Below are 24,209 nucleotides of genomic sequence, written 5' to 3' on the forward strand. Positions count from 1 at the left end.
TATAAAAAAGATAGAATAATCCACTGAAAGACCCAGTGAAAAAAACAATGATTTATCATCCTCCATCCATAGCTCGTTCAATGAAATTATTGAGTCAATTTCTGTTTAAGTCAAATATGATTCGTCTTCTACTCTAAGAAAACATGCATTGATGAGAGTGCGACAGTGTCCTGAAATAAGGAAATAATTCATATCTATCACATTAATATAATTTTATTTATAAGATTGAGTTTATGATGTGCGGTCTATATAGATAATTATATACCCTGAACACTTACTTCAAGCTCATTTTTGATTTTTGTATTACTTTTGAGACTATTTTGTCATTGAAAAACAAGTGACAGATAATTCTATACTCTTATTCATATTACATATCTCTTTTATCGAACGTTTTGTCAACAAAACATACTTTATTCTTTTTTTACTATTTCTTATAAATTCAAATTGGAAATTTTAAGTGATTTTGTGTTTAAAAAAATATAAGTGACTTTTTAACTTACACGTACTTCAATTACAATATCTGAATGTCGTTGCGATTCCTAAACTTATTGAGTCTCTAGACAGCTTCTCACCATATTGGAATATTACTCTAGCAAAGATCTAGAATCTCCACACAGATAAATTTATTATAGATAATGTCTAAACGTTTTCGATAAGAATTAATTATTTATTGTTTTATTGAAGACAATAGTTACAATGTAACTAAATAATGTTACAATTAAGTTGGACAAAGAAATAAAAAAATAAAAAATATATCGCAAAATTTAATTGCTTACTTATGTGTTATCTGTAAATTTATTATTAATCTTATTGATTCCTTCAACTTTATATTGACAGCAAATACTATTTCATTATTGAGATTGTAGACGTGCAAGTTATCAAAAATCTTACTGTTATCAGTTGTAAAACTATTATTGGTCTGTGCTACAAACTGTTGAAGCAATATGAAAATAAGAATGGTGTAGAAAATTTTATTTCCTGTGTATCATTTAAATATTTGCAAAAATATATCGCTCTAAGAAAATGATAGTCAAATTACAAAGCTTATTTAAGGGATCATATTCAGTTATAGTAGCAAGATAATATACAACTTATTTGTCCGCTATTTTGACGACTTGTTTATGAAAAAATATACCTAATATTAAAAAAAATAATGTTTATTCCTAAATAAAGGAAATATATTGAACATATTTATATATGATTTGGATGCAATTGATCAAGTTTACATTGTAACTAAAAGTAGACTACCATATGAATAATTTTTTTTGCAGAATAATCACATTGGTACGCCTAAGCGTATTTATCTTGGCTAGATGAGGTATTATCCCTTCTGAAAAAATATAACGAATATTAATGCTATCATATCCCCAGGGATCAACTTACAAAAATAATGCATCACAAGTGCAAAAAGAATGTCTGATACTTTGCAAACTTTCTCTTAGTCTATATATTTAAAGAGTGTTGTTTCATCAATTAAATTTTTAAACAAGGTCACAATAGAGAATCTAAAAAATTATGTATAGAATATATCATAATCAAAAATTAAAATGATTTAAGTATTTAATAGCCAGTGACAATGCACCAACTGTTGAAAGTGGGAATTGATAGCAATAATCCATATAAATATGTCTTAATCTCAATTAATAGGGAATATATATAAATGAAGAGTGGTTAATATTTTATTATAAGCAAAAAACCTATTTTTCATTTAATTGATCTGGGACTGTTTCTTTAGATGCAGATCAAATTAGATTACTATCATTAATAACTAATGTTTCATTAAGAATAAGTCTAATGATATGGTTAATTCAAATCGTTTAAAGTCAAAGTAAAGGACCTGTTTTAAATATTTAATATTGTAAATTATTTTCAACATAACTCACTTGATGTTAGTCATTCATAGTAAATTGAAGGTAAGACGTTAACCTATATATATATAATTGAATTAATAAATTGGCAATCCTCGAAATAGTGAATTTTTATACAAAAAAAGATTAATAATTATATTTTTACAGATTTAGGTGGAATTTACAATAAAAATGTACGGGTTGGTTGCACTTTTTTCTGAGAACAAGCTTAACTTCTGTGATAGAATATGTTTTTGATGAATCTGTATATAATAGCTTTCGAGTCATAAACAAATTCAATAAGTTCATAAGTATCCATTTTCTGAAATCATTGGATCAATCACCAAATCATAGAAGAGTCAGAATTAGAAAAAAATCGAGTTGTGTTTAAGTATGATATACCTAAGTGCATTATCGAGATTTTAAAAAATTAATGATAAAGTTGATTGCAGATAGTTATAAGAGTTGAGTGAATGAGGATATAGTTTAAGACTAGAGTTAAATAATGATGTACGGGGGGGTCTCATCTTTGACTCGTAACATCTCTTAGAGGCAGAATACCAGAAGTATACTGAATAACATAATAGTTTATTCTAATACAACATCGATCAACTAAATTCAGATAAGAGTAGAAGGCGTGAGGGATCTTCTTAGTCCATGGAGTGGACAATCAAGCTTTATTCGTATCTCTCATCCTTTGAACACCTTACTATTGTTGAGTTAGAATTCTTGGTTATGGGCAATATTCGCTAGGCTATTCGATTGAAAGTGATACATAATAAAATACAACAATCCTTAATACTATTTGCATGATAAGTAGAGCCTGATCTCCGAAATCCTCAGTATCCATAGTCCTGCCAAATAGTGATCCAAATACCACTCATTGCCAGTTTCTAACTTCTAGAACAGGATCCCCCACTCGATCCAATAACTTTCCATCATCTCACCCCCACTCCATTTCTCCTCTTAAGGCGTTAGGCGATAGTAAACTTGAGTCTCAGCACATTGGAAGAGCCGGAGCTTCTTCCACTTTTCTAACACGTTGGTTTGGATCAGAGATAAGTAGTTTCTAAGCACTAATTGATCATTCTTCATTGACCATTGCGTTGCTTGAAGTGTCAGACTCCTTCATCTAAATAAGAGAGTCTATTTCAAGGCTCAAAACAGACAAGAAGTAAACAGAACAGGCCCCCATATTCCATCAAAAATATAAATTAAGAAATACTTTGCATCAACATATTGATATTTATGTTTTTATTCGACTAATTAGTGATGATACGATCCTTTACTTTCGATAGAAGATCATTTTAAAATAAAATATGTAACTGTCAACGTCAAAATTAAAATTGCCGATCAATATAAGTGGTATAAAATTAAATCAGCGTCAAATGAAAAAATGTGTTTTATTAATAAATATCTTTCACCCCGGTTCCTTTCTCTCCTGACGTTGGGGGCGGGGGGATTCATTTTTATAAATAAATGATCCTATGCTTGGAGCTGCTTTATTGGGATTCTATCTTTTTCCGGCAAATATTTTGAGCCACGAAGATTTCTTTTCACCGAAAACTGTAAGCGAGTTCAACGTTCTAAAATAAGATGCCCTTGCAAGTCTATTTTTGATTTATCTGCATTGGTCTGTCCATTTGTCTCAGATATATTTTCTAATTCAATATCAGTTGAGTCCCTCAAAGAGGATAATTTTTTTTTTGCAATCTTTGAACGTCGGAATTTTCTTAACCTGGTTCTGGGTTATTTAGTGAAATATTCTTGGTTTTAACGTGTTCTTTGATCTATAATTGATTACTACTACATCCTCTATCCGGAGAAGTAGGTTGAGTCTCTTCTGAGAGTCGTTCTTATATTGCTTTTTTGTTTTGAGGTTAATTGATTCAAATCTTCCACACTAGCATCTATTTTTTCTTCGACAGCTTCTTCCTAAATTTGAGGGCTCTGAACCATACAGGTTCAAGGGTAAGACGATAAGCGAAGGTCCATTTAGGAGCATGTTCATACTCGTAAGGTTTTAATCGTTTCTCAGTATAATATTCATATGCTCAAAATTAAAGTATTTTTTTGACACTGAAGTTTGACTTCCGAAAACTTGGTTTGTATTAGGTGTCCTTGAATGGGTACAATCTGTGGTATGGTTGAGGGATCAGCATTTAGCTCTACAATATAGTACCTGTCACGCCATAGTTGTTTGTAGTGTCTATATTTTTCTTCAGACTTAGCATCGGAAGGGTTTCTCTTTAGGTAATGATAAACGACTTCACAGAATTGCTTCATCCGCTCAACGATTTTTCCCTCATTGAACTGTATTGATCAATTTCACTTCCAGTTTTTTTCTTTTTAATATATTGATTTTATCAATTACTTTAAGCTTGAAGATAACTGTTTCAGATGCACCATTTACAGAATTTACATTTAAAATTTTTTTTTCTTTAAGATAATTAATTCTTCCCTTTCATCATCAGAGAATCTAGTATAGAATCAGGATTGACTTTGGCCAAACCTTGAACTATCTCCTGCTAGCTTGTGTTCAATAAATCAATATTTCACAGCGATATCATAGATAACAATATGCTTAATATTATCCCGTTTATTGGGTAACCCTTCTTCATTTACCATTTAAAGAAAAAAAGTCTCCAATTTAATATTATTTCCCCGATTCAATCGAACCGCAGTATCCTTATGAAAGGAAATATAACAAAATCAAACATTCATTAAAATGATAATTTCTTCATCTTCAAGACCTCAAAATTGAAAGTTGGATTGAGTTACAAATCCAATATGTCACTCCTTAGTAGGAATATTGTCAATAATACCACAAACTAAATTTGAGTCAAATCCGATTTTTGTAGCATAATGTAAAACAAATATTATATTTAAGTTCAATGTTTTTTAAACTTTATATTCAAATTTATTGGATAAGTTAAGATAGCCAAGAATTTCAACCATAGTTTATATCATTCATTTGATTTATAAAACTTAATTTGATCTCGATACGATCATTCACTCATATAATCTATCAATTTATTCACTGTGAAGATGAATTTTTGCTAGGTAAAGTGTAATTTGCAAAACCTCTAAATAATTAATGAGAATAATTTGTTAATCGAAATGGACGATTATAATTCGTCGTAGAATAACTATGAAATCCAAACTTAATTTTTAGAATAATCGTTCTTGTTTGATTTTTGTTGATGGTTTATATGATATATGTAGATTATATTTGAGGATACTCTTTATATAATTTATAGATCATTCTTTACTAAAGTCCAAAAATCATTACTTTTATATAAAACCATTCTTTATAATATATAAATATGTATACAAATTTCAAAGATAAATTGTGAAATATGTGACGAAAAAAATATATATAAATAAATGGTTGAATAAAAAAAAATTATTTTTATTTATAATTCATAATTTTAAACTGTTTTTTATTGAAATCGCTATTTTATATCATCATTAAGAAGATATTTTTTTATGTTCATATATATGTATTATTCCTCTATTTTGCTTGCTCAGTTTTATTTTTTGAACGAACTATTTTAGTATTAGGAAGATTATGTGGTTTAAATTTAAGCTTGTTTTTGTTTTTATCTTGCAATTATACTTTAATTTTTTTTAATAAGTATTAGAATAAAACAAGAAAGAGAGTTTTAATTTTATTTCACGTAACATATTTATAAAAAAAATATAGCAACCTCGTAGTAGATAAAATTAGATATTTTAATATATATATTTATATTGAATTCCCACCAGAATTTAAAAAAAAACTATTTTGAGAATAATCACGTAAAAAGTGTTTTAACTAAATAAATCATTAAGACTTTATATCTCACGGTAGTAATCAATTGAAATGTATTGCACCTTCCTTTACTATTGCAGCATTCGATTAATTGTCTTATTAAAACTCGTCCAATACATCAATTGGCTAATTTTAAGCAGTTTCAAATTTATCAGTTATATCAGCCCATCTTACTCGTCATTAACGTAATTGAGTTTGCTAAAAACAACATTTCTTATCTCATCAAAAGTAAGATTCAAAATTTCAAATTAATCAATCCTTGACAATTCACAAATTTATCTACCATTCAAAAATTGACGTATCAGCCTTAATGTGGTTATTCATATTTTTTGCTTGTAAAGTCAATAAAACTTTTTGCTATGGTACATCAATTATAAATGTATTAATTGTCAAAAATAATAACAGCTATACTCTTGAATAAGTTCTTTTTGTATCAATACTGGTCATCAATTGGCTACAACAGACTTCAAAATTTCAAAATTATCAGAGGAACAATGATTTGTTTTAATTTCTCGAAATCTTAGCAGCTGATATGGTTTTCAAAGGTTTCGATTAAGTTAACAGAAGCGAAAACTTAGGATTGTGAAATGAATTCAAGTACTGAATTATGCAAGGCATGTTGTCATTATAAAATAACTTTCCATCAAGGGAAGTGCTTTCAAACTTAAATGAGGCACGATGGAATTCACGTACAATATAACTTAAAGATAAGTAGCTTTTTTTATTTTTTCAGAAAGCCGTACAATGTTAGTTAGATGTTTGGTTAATACTCAAAATTACAATTAATCAACATTTATGGAATTGTGAACCTAACATAACAAGGTTTTATATGATAAAGAAATATATTGCCTGTAAACTCATTGGCAATGTGTGAAATCGTTGATTGGCATTTCCAGATCAAATCAAAAAGCATAAAGAGAGAGACTTATAAAAGAGCTACATGGAAGTTCAAAAACAGAAAAAAATTAATTTCCATATTACAAAAGTAACTTTTATGATATAATTTTGTAACTCAGAATCATTTATATTTTTTATTTCTAAAAAAAATTAAATAATAAATATACAGCTAGATATTCATAAATAGGTGTATACTTGAAAATTACAGATTTATACTAACATTTACTAAGCAGGAAGGTATAAGTTTATTCTTTAATAACAAAAATTTCCAATTTTCTTAATCTACAATTATAAGTTCCTCCTTTCAAAATTTACATTAGCCAATAGAGCAAGCACTCTTTAGCTTTCGGTAGGCCAAAATAAAATTAATTGGTCTATTTTTTAATGCAAGTGATAGCACATTTAATGTAATTAATATATTTAAAGCTTTAAATACCCAGAACAATAAAAGCTGGCCAAATATATTGAATATATTTTAGGTAATCTTTTCTGAAGTAATAATATTTTGGTAACTTTAGTGAGAAAGTACTTAACGCCGGGTAGTTAGGTTATTTATTTAGCGAGCCTTAAAACGGTATGGGTCCCAAAAAATGCATACTGGTTTAATGTATAATTTATATTGTTTATCATAAAAAGTTACAAATATCAGAAAATTTCAAAAATTGGTTCTGATATACATTTAATTATAGGACATGTAATATATTCATGAGGTTAATGATTAAGGCAGTGAATAATATTTTCTGAAAAACTAATAAAGTAGAATCTGCATTTAAGGCATAAATTCAATTTAAAAGATTTTATGAGACTGATCGAACTTTTACTTCATATATGGTATCAATTTTAGGGATTTTCCATTTCCATTTGAATTCGATTCATGGGATTTTTATACCAAAATACCAAATTTACAAAGAGTATTTATTGGTTTGTTAATATAATAACATAAACTCTGCTATTACTAAAAGATTGAGTTTAAATATAAACTGATTATAGGATGTAGGTTGTTTTTTTATAATTTACTAAATTTACCAATTTTTAAGGAGAATAAAGATTTCATTATCTTTCAGTTTATTAACTTTGTTGGTGTTTGTACCTAATGGAATCAGTTACCTTTTAGATATTGGCTTCCAGCTGCAATTGATCCCCCTACTCCAGTTGTTTCTTCACTAGTACATTCATCAGCAGCTTAAGTAATAGCTGGGGTTTATTTGTTAATTTGATTTGATGATAAATTGATTATTTTGTTAAGTTTTAGTTTACAATATGTGCTTTAAAAAAAGTAAAAATTGACTTTAGTTGCAATTTTTTGAGTAATATGTAAAAAATATCATTGCTTTATACGCATTAAGACACTTAGGGAGTATAACATTTATTTTTACTATTACACACTATTTTTTGTTGTTCGGAATCAAGGAATAATTCGATTGGAGGATTTTTTTTACCCTAGCGAACAATTATTTCAATCAGAATTCGAATGTAATTGTTTTTCTCAATATAGCCCCTATCTTTAGACGTGATATCAAAATATAAGTTTTCAATTTGTCTAAAATTATTAAAGCTCTAACGTATACTTAGATTAACGTCGTCTCAACAAATAAGTTATAAAATTTTATCAGTACGATTTCAATGATTGGGATATATTTTTGAACCAAAGGTAAACATTTTTATTTTTTCATGTTGGGATAAATCTAGGAGATACAGACGGCTGTGAAAGGCCTTGGATGACATTATAATAATTAAGTATTCGATTCGCTTCAAAAAGATGAGTCAATAAAATAATGTACATACTTTAAAAATATATATACAATTGAATTAAAGGAAAGGATATACAGATGATAATTTTCATTATAAACTTATTACCTCATTTGTATCATTTTTCCAAGGTGAATATATTTAAAACTTGAAATTGGGGATTTATATATTTGTTTGAATAAAAACAATTTGCAAATAGGGAATTGAAAAATTATCAAATTATAATTTTTTTAATCATGTTTTTTATGAATATAAAAATCGGAGAGTATCTCATAAAAAATTGCTACATGTAGTACACTGGTAATAATTATATATATAAATTGCAGGCTTTGTAGGTTTTATAATGAAAGGACGCAGTAGTTGAATTATTGATAACTTTTGGTGTTTCAAACTATAACGGATCTACGAGATGTTTTGTGTAGTTTATCATGTCTGAAATTATAAATATAAAATTTTGACATTAATTATTTCACATATATCACAGATTACAACAAAAAATTATAAATTAATTATAAAAAGGGCTACTTTTTTAGTAGATGAAGTAAACTTTATTGTGCAATAAGAGGGGAGAAGGCGTACAAACGCAAGCCCTGATATCAAATGTTTCAACTATTATCCTTCTCTTCCTCACTCCTGCAGACTATTTAGGGACTATTTATGGAGCAATCACCATCAATGAAACAAAAAGTAACATGTTTGTTTCCCTATATGGGTTACATATAGGGAAAAAGGCCATGATTCCAAAAATATCTAGAGATGCCATTTCTTGAGATTTGACAACTGATTGTGTTCTATGTGTAAATGATATGAATAGTTGAAATAATTTTAAAACAACCCATTCCCAGTGATATGTAAAAGGCTATTAATTATCTTCAATGTAGGCAGTTGTGTCGCTTATTTAATTGCAGAAATTTTCCATAGTCAGGGATCAGTTTGGGTTTTTCTATAGAATATATATATTTTTTTTTTCAAGGTTAGGATAGAACTAAAATACATTCTTTACATGAAAAAAAAATACAATTATAATTTGTTGACATGGACATCCAGATTAATATGATCATCTATATCCACAAAGCCAATCACTGGGTTTATTTACAGTTGAATTTATATATTTGTTTGTTTATATTATTTATTTGTAAAATTTGATGAAGAAAAATTGTGAAACAAAGAACAATAATTAAATTTGGATCATAGAGATTTACCAAATTTTATATCAAACCAAATTTGTAGTTAATTCTTTTTTTTATAAAAGAAATGCCACATTTCTTCCGAGGTGCATAATATAAGGGTATTATTGGTCCTTAATATGGGTCTTAATAAAGAACTCTACTTTTCATTGATACTTTTCCATCAAAGCGTCCCAAATTTGGAAGCGTTCTCAACAAAACATTTTGCAAATATACCTATTTCAATTTACCATCTGAATTCGTTTGGTAAATATTTAAATGTTATATTGTGCTTATTTTGAAAGACAATTGCAATATAATAGTATGATATTAGTCTTAATTAAGGTAAATTGTATATTATTTTACTAGGTACCCGAAAAAAAAATCGCCCATTTATTTAATGAAGTTAAAAGAGGTTGCAAATAAAAAATATTTATTCTATTTTTGCCTAGCTTGCAAATGAAAGCCGACCCTATCCGAAAGGAGGAATTTAAAGCTATTCTTATTTCGACAATGGCAAGATACTCTGTTTTTGCCAAATAAGTTCCAGATTATTTTAATCAAACTTGGATGCATACGGGGATTGATATGTTTTACCCATAGTTCGAAAGATAATATGATATTTCTTCGCCGTCTAATATGCATCCACGGACAATTTAAAAAGTTTTGTGCATCCAATGCTTAAATGTTATTATTTTTGTCTCCATTCTACTTTTTTTAGTGGTATAATTTTTATTCATTTGTTTTCTAATCATTTCTGGCTCAATAACTTGATACCACTATACCTGCCAGATGCAAATTTATTGGATTATGCCGGCGGCAAGCATCACCCCAATTGATGCTCTAAGAAACTCCGTCTATAAGAGCTGGAGTGATATTTCTGAGGAATAAATGAAGTAGTGGCTATCATTTCGGCTCATGGCGCCTATATTGAGTATTAGTGCTCTTTAAAGTTAATTTGACACTTATATGAAAATAGTATTTTCTTAAACACCTGAGCCTAGAACTACATTAGACATAAATATCTCAAAGATTGTCCTGATATATAGATGATAACGCCATTCAACAAAAATTTATAGAAGCATATACAAACATTCTATATTTTTATCTTGAAAAGCTTAAAAAGATATACTCTGATGAAAAAGAAAAGTAATAAATCATCATAATTAGTGGTGTTGTTCATTGAAAAACACTCTCAGTTGAAATTATGCCCTAGAAATCAATATGCGTCAGTTTGATCCCAGTTCTTCTGAAAGAAGGAAATATGTATAAAAAATATGTAGGTATATTGACATTAATTGCCTAGGTCAGAATGATTAATTGTAGTTCTAAAATATTTACTTATAACTAATTGGTTCAACAACATCTGAGCAGTAGCAAAAAATAAAAAAATATTATAGGTATATTTGTGGAGAGATAGGGAGGTTCGTATGAAGTATTAAAAGCAATTCAAAATAAAAACGAAATCAGTATTGTTATTTTCATTACTAAAAGAGTATTTCTATCTGTAGGTTTTTCTCGGTTACTCAGATAATCTCCTATAAAGTAATGCTTACAGCTTTAGTTCCTACACTAATAGTATTAAGTGGGAGATTAAAACTATTCGTGAGAATAACATCACTTTCCAACGATATTCACTTTTTTAGGCATAATTACGGCATGTGCTCAAGTTAATAAAGTATGATAACAAATATGGCCTTATTTTTTTTTCAAAACCTCGTGATCTTCTGAAAAATTTCATACATTTTTTCTATTTTTAAGGTTAAAAGCGGTTTTAAGCCATGCGTCTTGAATATAGGATAAATTATGTTAATATATTTGAAAGCCAATTGTTAAAAAATTCAGAAACATTTTTTTAAATGTCTACGTAATAATTCAGGTTTGTTACGTTTAAATATGGCCAACCGCTGCTCTGGATCATCAGTATGCTTTTTTTTTTTTTTGGTCAACAGTGAGAAAAACTCGACACTCACTATGAACACAGCTTCCTCATAGATAAATGATATTTCAATATATTCTTTTGATATCTCTAAGATGTCAGTTAACTTATGGAACTTAACTTTCCAATAATTTAAAACAACTTTATCGATTTATGTTATGTTTTCTGATGTTACTGCCTCATTTGGACGGAGTAGCATCATTGGTGTCTCTACGACAACGATTAAAGTCAGCATATTTAGTTTAAACTTTTGTTATTTAAGTCATTATTTAGCTTGAATGGTATTTTTCTCATCAAAAAATAGTGTAAAATTAAAGTTCAAAAATGTTATTGATCCATTGTTTTGCCAATAACGAAAGTTGAGTCATACTTATGTGAACATAACATAATCTTTTTTTTTTCTTAACCCCTTTAACTTTTTGTACATCCCACTAAATGCAACGATCCAGTATTCTCACAAAAAATTATATCTGAAAAGTGAAAGAGCTCATTTAAAAATGTATTACGATATCTATTCATTATAGGAATATTAAAGAGGGAATAAGATTATTAAGTTATAGAAAAGAAGAAAGGATTGTTATGACGACAAATAAATATCGATAGTGTGTTTGTCCTTCTCATGTGTAGTATATATTAATGAGCTACGCCTCTTTGAATTTCCATATAAAACCCTTGACATTGTTTATAAATTAAAATATTTTTTTAAAGAACTAAATCCTAAAACGATGGAATTGAGATATTTTGTAGGACAACAGTTTTCTATTTTTTCAAACCAGGATTAAAATTATTATTGTGTAAATTAAGGAATTGATAAGCCCCTTCACATGCTATTTTTTTGCGTCAAAGTCATTTTCTTAAATCAGGGTGTATAAGTGTTGTAAACATTAATGTAGTTTTAAAATCTTATATTTCTTCATAAAATAATAGTTTTATTTGTCTTAAATTTTAAATGAGTCAAATTTTTTTTTATTAAAAATGAATTTGCACCACCAAAAAGTATAGCTTTTATACAAAAAATATGCGGATTTTTGAGATTAAAGCTAACTTAAAAACTTTTTTCTGTAATTTGTGTACTTCTTTCAAGGTTTGTATAGAGTATTTTCTTAGAAATTTAAGCTACCACTTAATTTAAAAAAAAGTACCCAAACAGTTCTCTATCTTCTTCTGTTGAATTCATTGCAGAATAATCTATGGGAAAGGAGCAAATGGGATTACGTGGAGTGACCGTTCCAAACAGATATTGTCCTGGACCATTGGGTTGTTTTCCAAGTAAAAAGTTGAGGAATGACAGTTTATAAACATGACATGTTAGAACCAACTCTCCATCCTAAAGCAGTAAAAACAATGAATGAATATGATAACGTTAGTAAATGAAGGATACTAACACAAGTCAGAGCATTAAATGCGTTATTTGTTATTGCGTTTAAACGCTCTTCGCCCAGTTTTCCAACATCCATAAAGGCTGTATAAAAATGTTTCAACTCTCCCTTTGAAATATCTCCGGATCCTATTAAAATAATAAAATATGTCAATTTAATAAATAATTATAATGGTTAATACTAATAATTTACCATCAGAAATGATCAAATTTTAACTAAGCAATATAAAAAATAGATGTACATAACTAAAGATGTGTTATCACAATTACATAATTGTTTAATGAAACCACTTATCCTTTGTTGCACAAAAAAAAAGAGAAAAATATCATCATACTGCAGTATAATAAACATATTACTTCTCTGAAAAAATTGTGTTACCCTTCAAAATAAAATATTTTTAAGAAAAGACAAGAAAATTTTAAGATATTTGTTGACAATATACCATAATATTTTATAAGATTGTAATGTATATTTTGTAAATTTATTTTTATTTAAAATATCCTTTGCTGCAACTGTCTAAGGTCTCACCAAATAGGGATACGCTTTTTTTTAAATGAATGTTAAATATCTAAAAAAAATGTAGTAAAATATTTTTGAACTTATTGATACAAAAAAAATAAAAAATAAAGAAAGATAATTTGAAAACAACAATTTAGAGGAGCATTAGACAACTTTGATTTGTTCGCCTTATTTTATGAACTATAATTTATTATCATTACATTGCTGTTGTTAAGCTAATGATTGATAATAGCGTTTAAAATTGCTGAATGCATCAAAAAAATCTTATTATTTTAAATGAAATTAAATAACATGAAGAATTTGCTGATTCAAATAAATGGTCTTAGCCAATAACTAAACCAAATCTTGATAAAAACATTTTTCTTTTCAAATTAAGAGATGAACTAAATTAATCAATCATCAATGACTAATTATAGGAAGAATTTATATTTAATTTTGAAAGGAATTTAAAAAAAATTAATGTTAAAGTATTTAACGACTATATTATTCAAGTATATCTAATTTTCAAAATACAAACATAACATTATATTCAGTCAATTAGTTATCAGTTATGTATAACATATAAAAAGAATTAATAAATCTAAATACATCGACAGAATAAGAACACAAGCTTGCAATTAATTCTGAATTATCCCTGGGTTTTTTTACTCCAAAGTTTCATTACGCAATCAAACGAATCAGCAAAAATAAACAAATTTTGTTTTATCCCATGTCTCTAAATGTAAAAATAATGATGGAACAATAACAAAAAATGCAATGCTTGTGGGTTCTCCTCTGCACCAGTATCAGTATCAACAAGGGTACTAATACTATTGGAATTTCAATCTGGAAACTTCATCAAGAGCTGCATTAAAGCCGACAATAACCAAAACTTCTGTATAAGCAATATAGCTGATTTTTGGGCTATCTCAATGTGATCCTCCTCTAGGCCTGACTTCAACTCTCAGGACTTTGCTGTTTGGGATTAAAATGACTCTTGCACCTCTCATCTCAGTTTGGATTTGCTCGAAGCCGTCATCATGACATTGTGATACCCCATGGACATGGTCTTACTGTGATTGGTATTGAAGTAGATACATATTGGAATAATATATACAGCAAAATATAATATTTAAACATATTACAAATTGGTTTTGAATTGTCCTTTCTTGAATCCATAAAAATCACATTTTTCGTAATTTGTTCATGCTAATGTTACTCTATTCTACATATTTTTGACTCACCTGATCGATTAATGATTTCAAATAGAACCTTTGGATAGCATTGTAACCACATAGGAAAGTCTGACAGAGCTTTGGCCTTTCCAACAAGGATTCCCCAAACATCAATCCATTCGTCTATAGTTACACATGTTTTTGCTTCTGGTTCTTTAATTTCTTGCATCGGAAAAAAAAAATATTTGAATATTATATGCAAAATGTATTGTGAGCTCTGGGAGTTACATTGTGTCTTTGACAATTTTGTTTCATTTTAAATGTATTTATAACAAGGATCATGACCCAAAAGAAATTTATAATTATAAATAATATCTTAATATTAATGGATTATATTAGGGTATATAAAAGTAACGATAGTAAAAGTATATAAATAATATATTTTTCAATTATTAAAACCACCTTCGCTTTGTCACATAAACATTAAATACTGCATGCAATACCTTGGAAAAATTGATTAAAATCATTTATTAAAAATGTAATAGTTCTACCATGCATTTGTACATTAGTCTAATAAATATTATAATTCATCCACTTGGATAATTAAGAGCAATATGAAATATTGATGATAAGTAAAAACATAAAAAATTGTCAAGATCCTTCTGAGTATAACATTGAGAGACAGCAACTTTACTGATAATGACCACAAGATACTCTATATTGCTATATACTAACTAATACGTTTAAATTTTTAAAATTGAAAGCATGTAGGGAGGTAAGATTAATAAACCTACTAACATCTTGCAGAATATTAAGTACACAAATCTTTAGAAGATTATAATGCTAAGTATCTACAGGTTAATTAAAAATAGATGCTTTATGTGAGTTTCGATTACAGAACAAAAACTCAATATTTACATTTTCCAATACAAAAATTTACAACCCTTTTTAATTCTTTTTGACATTCTAGAAAACTGAATTTTTATGATATATAGAGATAAGGATGTTTGATTAAGATTTTTCAATATAGATTATATTGTTTCGTCGGACAATAATTGAACGTGTTATAGGCAACGGTAAAATATTTTCATTTGATTAAATCGACTTACACTCAACACCAGTATATATCACGTTAAAGTATGTCGAGCTTTTGAAAGGTTATTCATATTTACTTTTTAGTGTTAAAATGTTTGGCAAAAAATTTCCATTTATATGCTAACAGTTTAATGTTGAACTTATAAAAAATAATATTATATATAAGAATCAACTCATTACAAAATAATGCAGAATAATGCCATAAAAATGCTATGAAAACATGCTAGATAATTGCCTAAATTGTTCTGTGTCCTACTTAAAAATAGGTTGCTATATCGAAAGAAAAATATTTTATATTAGAGCGTATCCTAGATCATTCATCTTTGCATTAATAAAGTATAAAGATAGGCGATCGTCAAACCAAATTACTTGTTTAAGCATTGACGATAACTAATAAAAGGTTAAACTATTTTTTTTCATTTTATCGTTGGATAGTTAAAAATTAAATTATTATTTTGCTTATGCAATGCAATGAGTAGTTTTGAGATTAACTATCATTTATTGGAAACGTTGATGCCTTGTTATTGGTTTAAATGTAAAAATACTGTATTACTTAGAATCATAACATTATTTTTATTTTAGGAAATTACATACTACTATGAACCTTGTTATCTTTTTTTGTTTTTAAACAACAAAAAGTTTTATTTTTATTTTTTCAAAGACTATATGAAGGAAGTTTTTATTAATGTTACAAATCCTGATGGATGAGTTTACAATATAAAAATTTAAAGTGATCATGTATTACAATTAGGGCTAGGCATAAGGAGTGAGTGGTAGAAGAGGTCCGGAGGGATCATATGGTAATAATTATTAAAGTTTATTTTTTAAAATAAAATGCCTATTATTTTGTGATTTTTGATGATAAAATATTAAATATCACCACCTTAACTGTGACAATAGATTACTTGTAGATTGATAAATTAAAATATTAATACGTTTATTTGTAATAGTAAGTTCAATCAGTATACCAAGGCAAATTAGAATAAAACAACTAAAAAAATATTGAAATTAATATATAAAAAATAATTTTAAGAAATTTTCACATAAGTTATATGCAGAAAATCAGACAAATTTAAAAAAGAAAATGGTACGATATAGAAAGTTATTAATATTTAAAAAAAAAAATTGATTTAACAAATCAGCAATAGATGAAAAATATACTTGGCAGACATAAATGCCAATGGAAGATAAGCACATTATCTTATGAGCCCAGAATTCTCTTCTACTTGTTTTAAATGAAAAACAAGACTCAAAAAGGAATAAGGAAATAAGGGTGAGATAAGAGTGACAAATTACATTAGAACTGGTGTAAATTGTAATTTAGAATCTCCACCCTTGAAGTAGAATTGTTATCAATGTGATTGAGTTGAGTGATTTATGTGTTAAATACATCAAGAACCTTGATTATTAATTAAATAATTGTCTTGGAGTAGTTGAAAAAGCAGAGTTGACTTAAAAAGGAATGGTCTAAATAATTTCAATAAAGGAGTTGTGGATAGAAGATAAGAATTATCTCTGTTCCTCACTGGTCTTTCAGCCAATTTTTCTGCTGTTTTATGAAATTTCTTAGTTGTTTTTAAATCTTTTACAATGATTTTGTAAAAGTTCAAGAGTAATTTATATCCTCTTGAGCATAGAAACGATAATTAACGTGGTCAGAAGATCACAATAGATCAAATAAGTTTCCACGTAAAATTATAAAATAATTGGAGTTTGTACGATATATTTATATTTATTTATGTCTACATTACCTTTGTGTGTCAGGAGTTAATCAATTTGATGACTTAGAAATTCCTCTCCATGATTCCTTTTATGTTTTTCCTCTAATTGTACTGAAATGGTTCATGGTAGATAAAAAAATAATCGTTATGCTTTAATTAATGAGATGTGATCTCTTCCGGTCATCCTCCGGGAGGGACTCAGACTCATCCTCCCAGGAATACTTCATAAAAGAGAAACTCACAATCTTATTACAATAATCAGACATTCCTTTTACTTTTATGATCCTCCAAAGTAGTAATTGTCGGAATATCTCGAAATAATCGAGATATCTCTCCTTCTAATTCTATAATATAGTCTCTACTTTGCAATATTATATTTTTTTTACGTAAGGGTTTCATAATTGAAATTCACTTATCCGCTGTCGCTATATACTATTTTGAAATAGGAAAAGAAAGTATGACGTATGGGTAAACTTATAAAATGTAGCATAGCTAGGATATCCAAATAGAAAAATATCCTCAGAACATTGAGTAGATGCTGATTCCATCAATTATAATTTTGGCTTAAAAGTATATTTTATGGCATTTACCAAATAAAATTTATTATATGAAATATAATCTCCGAAAAGTTAGTTATTCATAATTTTTGTTTTCCATTAATTATGATATAACACAGTTTCAGTCTGTTTCATCTCCATTCAACTTATTTATAATATAATATGTATATATGTAAATGAACTTTAGTGTGAGGTTAGTGTCCATCAATTTCTTAAATTTTGATGAATAACTCTTAACTTTTCTTTGGAACAGTAAATGGACCTTATGAAAATATTTCATTTAAATATATTTATATTAACTTTGAGTAGAAAGGCAATGAAATTTTGAGATGTGACAAAAAACTATAAAAGTCAAATTTGTAGGATTTTTGAACGTTTTTAACATTTAAAAAAAACACATATATTTTGAAATAATAATTAGAAAAAAAAATACATCCACTTCTTTAAAAACTAACTATCACATACCTAAGAAGAGTTTTAATAAATGCAAATACGTATGTTTGTACTCCATTACATACTCCATACATAATCATATATTTGACTTTTTAACTTCATTAATTCATTATTTTAGAGGCCAAATTTAAAATTTTATCTTGAAGAGATTTTTGTATAAAAAACTATTTGACCACTTCAAAAACCCAAAAATATATAGTTTTGTCAATTTTTCCAGAATTTTAAAATTAAATTTGAAGCATTTCAATGAAATTGCACATTTGTGTTTTTTATGATCAATCACAATACAAAAAAACTACATGATTAGACAAAAGTAGGACATCAGCACCACCCTAATGTTTGTTTTTAGAAGTTGATGTATTTTTTAATAAAATAATTTCACGATTCCTTCACATTAACCTACAGAATATTATGAAATACATCATTTCCCAAATTTTTATACGTATAAAGTATAAATAAAATTTATCTGGACATATGTAGCTTATTTTTTTCGCCATTACTTAAATAAGTTTATAAAAAATTATATATTTTTTTAAAGGGTGTCCCTCACTATAAGTATGTTCATACATATAATTAAATTAGGATATATACATAAAAGACAAATGTTGGGTTAAAAACTTTAAATCTATTAAAATACATTTTAGTTCTACACAAATTCTTTATATTATAATAAAATTTGTGGCATTTGTTTTCGATATTATATTTTTGTAAAACGTAGACAGATACTGAGTTTAGACATAAAATAGAAGTTGTCCAAAACTTTGAGTTTCTAAACAAAAACTATGTTAAACTGGTTTTAAGAACTGGAGACCAATAACGGTTCTTAATTAAACGTATAGGTACGTATTCATCTGCCATTTTGGCAGAAAAAAAAGCAGTTTATCTTGAATAAAATAATCGGAATGGCACAGACAGGGTTTTTTAAAGTACAGAAGAATTTCCGATATCGTGCAAAATATTCAAGCTGTAAGTGATTCTTTTAAAAAAGTTAACAAGTTTGGCGTTATCATTGAGATCGACTTCAAAAAAGCTTTTGACTCTATTTCTCATAATTGTATTATTTATGCTCCATAAGAAGTTTTTTACTCCGGTACATGCACTTTTGTTCCACGGGATATATCAATTTCGATTGATGAGGTGACGAATGATACAATCTTATTGCAAAGGATCTGTAAAAAATGTTGCCCGTCTGCTCCTCTCCTGCTGATAGCCACCATTGAAAGACTGGTGCGAGTTATAATAAAAAATATAGTGGATTTGGAGGTAAGTTCCAAGACACGCGTAATATCTTAGATCTATATGCAGACGATGTGACATTGACTATAGAAACTAACTTGGAGCCCCAATTGATAAAGAGAATATAGATGCTGTTGAATTTATTTCCATGTTTAGAAAGATATATGTCCTGGAGCTTAACAAAGAAAAGACATCGATCCTTCCCATAGAATCATGGATTCCCTATCAAAAACTCAGTATAAATACCTGCAAGTTAAAAACAAGTATTGATATTCTGGGCCTAGAGTGGGATAGGGTTGGAATTCATATATGCAATTGAGATTATGTTTGTTCCTTTATTAATCAGGGGTGGATTAAGTGGGGCAGGTTTAATCTTCAGAAGAGGGTTGACTTTTATAATATCCAGGTTTTACTTTCGATACTTTGTTCAGCTACTGCATCTCCAAGGATTGCTGAAAACGCCATAAGAGAAGAAAAAATAGTTAGCAAGATTGTTTCATAATAGTTATTTGGAAGCTATTGAAAGACTCAGAGCAAAACTTGGTGGAGGAATTTCTTTTCTGTCAAATATAATCCCTTAAATTTAAATGAAGATAATTGCGAATATGGCCAAAAACCCAACCTTGGAATGGAGGAGCACAATTGCAACAACGAATATATATTCCAGAATAATTATGGAAATAGATCTCACGAATTCAACCCTTGGTGCAATTTTTTAGGATTGGGCTGCTTCACAAAAAATCATTTGGAAATGCAAGCCTGTATATCAAGGAGATTCATTAATAGAAATAATCCAGCACAATTTTGGGAAAAGTTTTTTTTCTCCCTCACCTCAAAGATCCTACATCTTTAGATGTCTTTAGAACATGCAATCAATAGTGGAATTCTTAACATTCATGATATTAACATTTGTGTACCATTTGGGTCTGAAGATTCAAGTTTCCCTGCACGAAAGCAGAAAATACCCATATTATACCTTACCCTTGGTATCTTAAAATAAAAATTCCTAATTCATCAGATGTAAGGGGAAAAAAACAATGATGATCATATTAAGCTGTTAGGGCTCCCGAAAAACATGAGAAATAGGGTATTTAATTATCTGAGAGGAATAAAGGATGGAAGAATGTTTACTGCTCAATTTCCCATCTCCGCTGAATTAATCAAGTTTTTTATGCTATACAAGAATTGTGGTAATTTTATATGACACTCTACATAATTTCGTGGATTGTCCCACTGTAGGTATTTAAATGTTATTGGTAAACCTAATTATAAAAGTATTAGAAAATGCTAATACTAACGTTGCCAACTGTATGGTTTTGTTCAGGATTTCCAAAAAGGAATAGAGTAGTGTCATCGGAGACCAAGGCTTTAGATTTTGCTCTACTATACTCTAAAGTCTTACATGCAAACAGAATAACATGTAATGATGTGTTACATCCTCTGGAGCTGAGAGCAATTGTTATTACTGGAGTTTCTATTAAAGTTCCATCTCTGGGGAATTCGAAATTTCGTGGACTTAGGCTGGAGAAGAAATTAAGTACCTTCCGTCAACTTCAAGCCACAATTTCAATACCTTAAGACGATATAAAATTTTAATTTCCAGCTTTTTTATTATACTTTCATAAATAATTTTCTTTTATATGTGAATGCTCTATTATTTTTTCTCCGATAGTGTTGATTTTATCAATTTTATGTTCTTGTTTTTATAAATTTTAACAACATTATTATGTAATCTTATACTGAAGCTTTAATTTTAAACTAAAAAGTTTATTTATGTATATATTTTGCATAACTGCTTCGTTCTTTAAGTGTGAGAACGACAAGAAACTATTTTTGATCAAGTAATTGCTTATGTCTTCACGGCGCTGAAAGCCATGGCCAACACTGCTTAAGGTAGTCCTTCAACATTGTGCCCAAGGCCTGGTCGATAGAGGCCTTAAGGTTCTCAATATTTGGATGGCACACTTGACAAGCCTGACTCTTGATGTGCCACCACATTGAGTAATCAAGATGGTTGAAATCTATTGCCGGAATTGCATATTGCTGGCTAACCACTTTTGGATCAAGTTTGCATTGTGTTGGGAACCAGATGTGTTCATTTTTGCTCCTTTTGAAGCCATAATTCCGAGAATTTTTACAAAGGCTATATGTGTGATGTTAGACACCGTTTGAAGCTTATCCACTGTCTCGCGATTGTCATTGAAGGCGGAGCTTGACGGGCAGTGTTGGATTTTGGCCTGGAAATTTCAAACTGGTGTGAGATCGTTTTCATTTTTATTGGATCAAATTAATGTGGTTCTTTAAAAAAGTTCTGTCTAGGCAGGTCCCAGAGAAAAAATCGCCCTTATTTAAAATTATATAAATTGGCAAGGCCAATATAAGGCTGTTATCTACAGGGCCTAGTTCGTGAAGTTTGTCTAGTCATTTATTTAATGATTTTTTGGAAGTTTTTAAGCCTTCCTTACTTTTGTGGAGTATTTATTCACTCCAAAGACTGAAATATCATGTTTCTGCTCCAACTTCTATGATAATTTCTAATTGATCATATACTTCTTGTATCCAATTTGATGAGGGATAGTATTTCATTAGTTTCTGAATAAATAACAATTGATGTAATTAATTATTGAGCTCACAAAGGATGTCTTTTATTTGTTATAATTAATTATTTACAACAACATTGAATATGAAATAAGAAGATGGAAGAAGAGTAAAATATGTTTTATTGCGTAAAGAACATCTTTTTAACATACATAATAAATAGGTATGTTAATAACAGAGAGGGCTTTGATAATAAGTTATAAATTTAGAAATGATGTATCTTCGGGTGGCTACACAATTCTTAATTCTTTTCTCAAATTACTATTTTTAATTATGAATTCAAATATTTAAAATATAAGAGTTTTCAATTTGTTCAATAATTTTTTTATAGTATCGTTTGTAGCAACTACTATGTACAAAAGTTATATATTGTTAAAATATCCATTTTTCGAAATTGAACGACTTAGCTCAATGTACAACGCAATTGGGAGAAATTAATCTATTGATCAATATGGGCTTATCTTCTTAAAATTGTTGTTCCTAGAGCAGGAAATATACTACATGTTTATGGACTTCTAAGATGATTTCTAGGTCAGATGGATTCAAATGATATACTTTAATGTTTACTGATATTTAATCAGTACAACTTCATTTGAACAATTAAAGGAGAACATAAAAAACAGCAACTGAGTATACATTTTATTAAACAAATAAATACCTTGAACTTTTGTCAATCATTAAAAGTTACTTGCATTTTACCCCTTCTTTACGAGTTAATAAGCAATATATTCTAGCAGTGCCTCATGAATGAAAGAGAGTAAATTTTATAAGAGACTGATAAGTGTAAAGTTGGTTAACACATCTATCGAACGTTTATCCGTATAGGTGTATGTATAAAGGGTGCGCCAAAAGACCGTAATAAAATATTGATACAAAAACAAATGTTAAGAGAAAATGATGAATTTAACCATAAAAATTATTGCAATATAATTTTCAATTGTTCTTATTGGAATTTTTGCAAACATTTCTCCCTTGACTGCAAAACAAGTCTCAATACGGGAGCTGAACTTGTCACAGACGTATTTCATTGGGATGTTTTCCACTACATACAGTTCCATTCTCTAGCTACAGAGGCTTTCAGGGCATTAATATTGAGTGTTAGCCTGCACAGGCCTTCGACTCCATGGTGCTCTTCATAAATTAATCTAAAGGACTTACGTTTGGTGAATTAGGTGACTATAGCTCTTTTGACCAAAATCCAAAGATCGCAATTTGTCCATGACGTAAATCTATGTGACTTTGCTTGCATAACATGGAGACCCATCTTGACACAAGAACTAGTTACCAAACCCAAAACTTCTATTATTTGAAAGAAAGATCCTGTAGGACAGGAAGCTCTTGCACAGCTGGTGTCAACAATCTCCTTGGTTCAGAATGGTTCAAATATATTTATCGTCAGAGACCACTTCACTCAACATCAAGGCACAAATTGGGTGTTTTATCTTCCCTACTTAGCAAATACAGAAATACAGCCCTCCACAGGTCTTTTGGCAATTTCTTTTGATGCTTCTTGAGTTTGACACTGCATCAGTATTATTTTTTTTTTTTGTGATCAAAGAACACCATGGCAATACTTTGGTTCTTTTCAATTAGTTGCTCCTTTTCTAGCTAAAGTATTTTCTTGCGTTGTTAGGCAGTTAGTCATTGAACTATTATGCATACTCTTGATTTGAGGCCTATTTCATACTCAGCAATGAGGATCGCCGATTTTTTGTCAATACTTAACTACCTGGCACTTGAAGGGTTGTTACTACGGGGAACAACGTCAATTTTACCCGTAAATGCACTAATATTAGCTTGTGTGCGTACTGAACGTGGCTTCCTATTCTGAGGGTAATCAGGAAAGGTCTTTGGGATATTATAATATTTTATTTCTGTGCAAAAATTTATAAATACAAGATTAATCAATGTTTTAATAAATTTGTTATTTTTGTATTATTTTTTATATGATTTTCTACTAATTGCAAAACATTATGAAAGAGTTTTTCTATTCTAGAAGTTAATAAAAAATCAAATTTCTATCAAAGAAATAATACCAAAATATTTTCTCTCCTCGTATAAAAGTCACATAAATTTCTTCTACTA

At 28.5% G+C, this 24,209-nt stretch overlaps 1 protein-coding gene across 2 annotated transcripts in view; it reads right to left on the bottom strand.

Moving 5' to 3' along the window:
- Positions 1-8,162: 8,162 nt before the first annotated feature.
- The window catches only part of LOC121120798 (uncharacterized), a 107,919-nt gene continuing 91,872 nt past the window's right edge, over positions 8,163-24,209 (bottom strand). The window contains exons 7-10 of one of the 2 annotated variants that reach the window (XM_071889643.1): positions 14,534-14,686; positions 12,798-12,919; positions 12,555-12,739; positions 8,163-8,739 (exon numbers count right to left, since the gene is read on the bottom strand). In XM_071889643.1, coding sequence (XP_071745744.1) covers positions 8,694-8,739; positions 12,555-12,739; positions 12,798-12,919; positions 14,534-14,686 — 506 coding nt within the window. In that variant the 3' untranslated portion in view covers positions 8,163-8,693. The remainder of the gene's footprint in view (positions 8,740-12,554; positions 12,740-12,797; positions 12,920-14,533; positions 14,687-24,209) is intronic. The other variant, XM_071889644.1, reaches the window with a different exon arrangement.

The sequence above is a fragment of the Lepeophtheirus salmonis genome, chromosome 6 (assembly GCF_016086655.4).
Source record: "Lepeophtheirus salmonis chromosome 6, UVic_Lsal_1.4, whole genome shotgun sequence".
NCBI classification, from domain to species: Eukaryota; Metazoa; Arthropoda; class Copepoda; order Siphonostomatoida; family Caligidae; genus Lepeophtheirus; species Lepeophtheirus salmonis.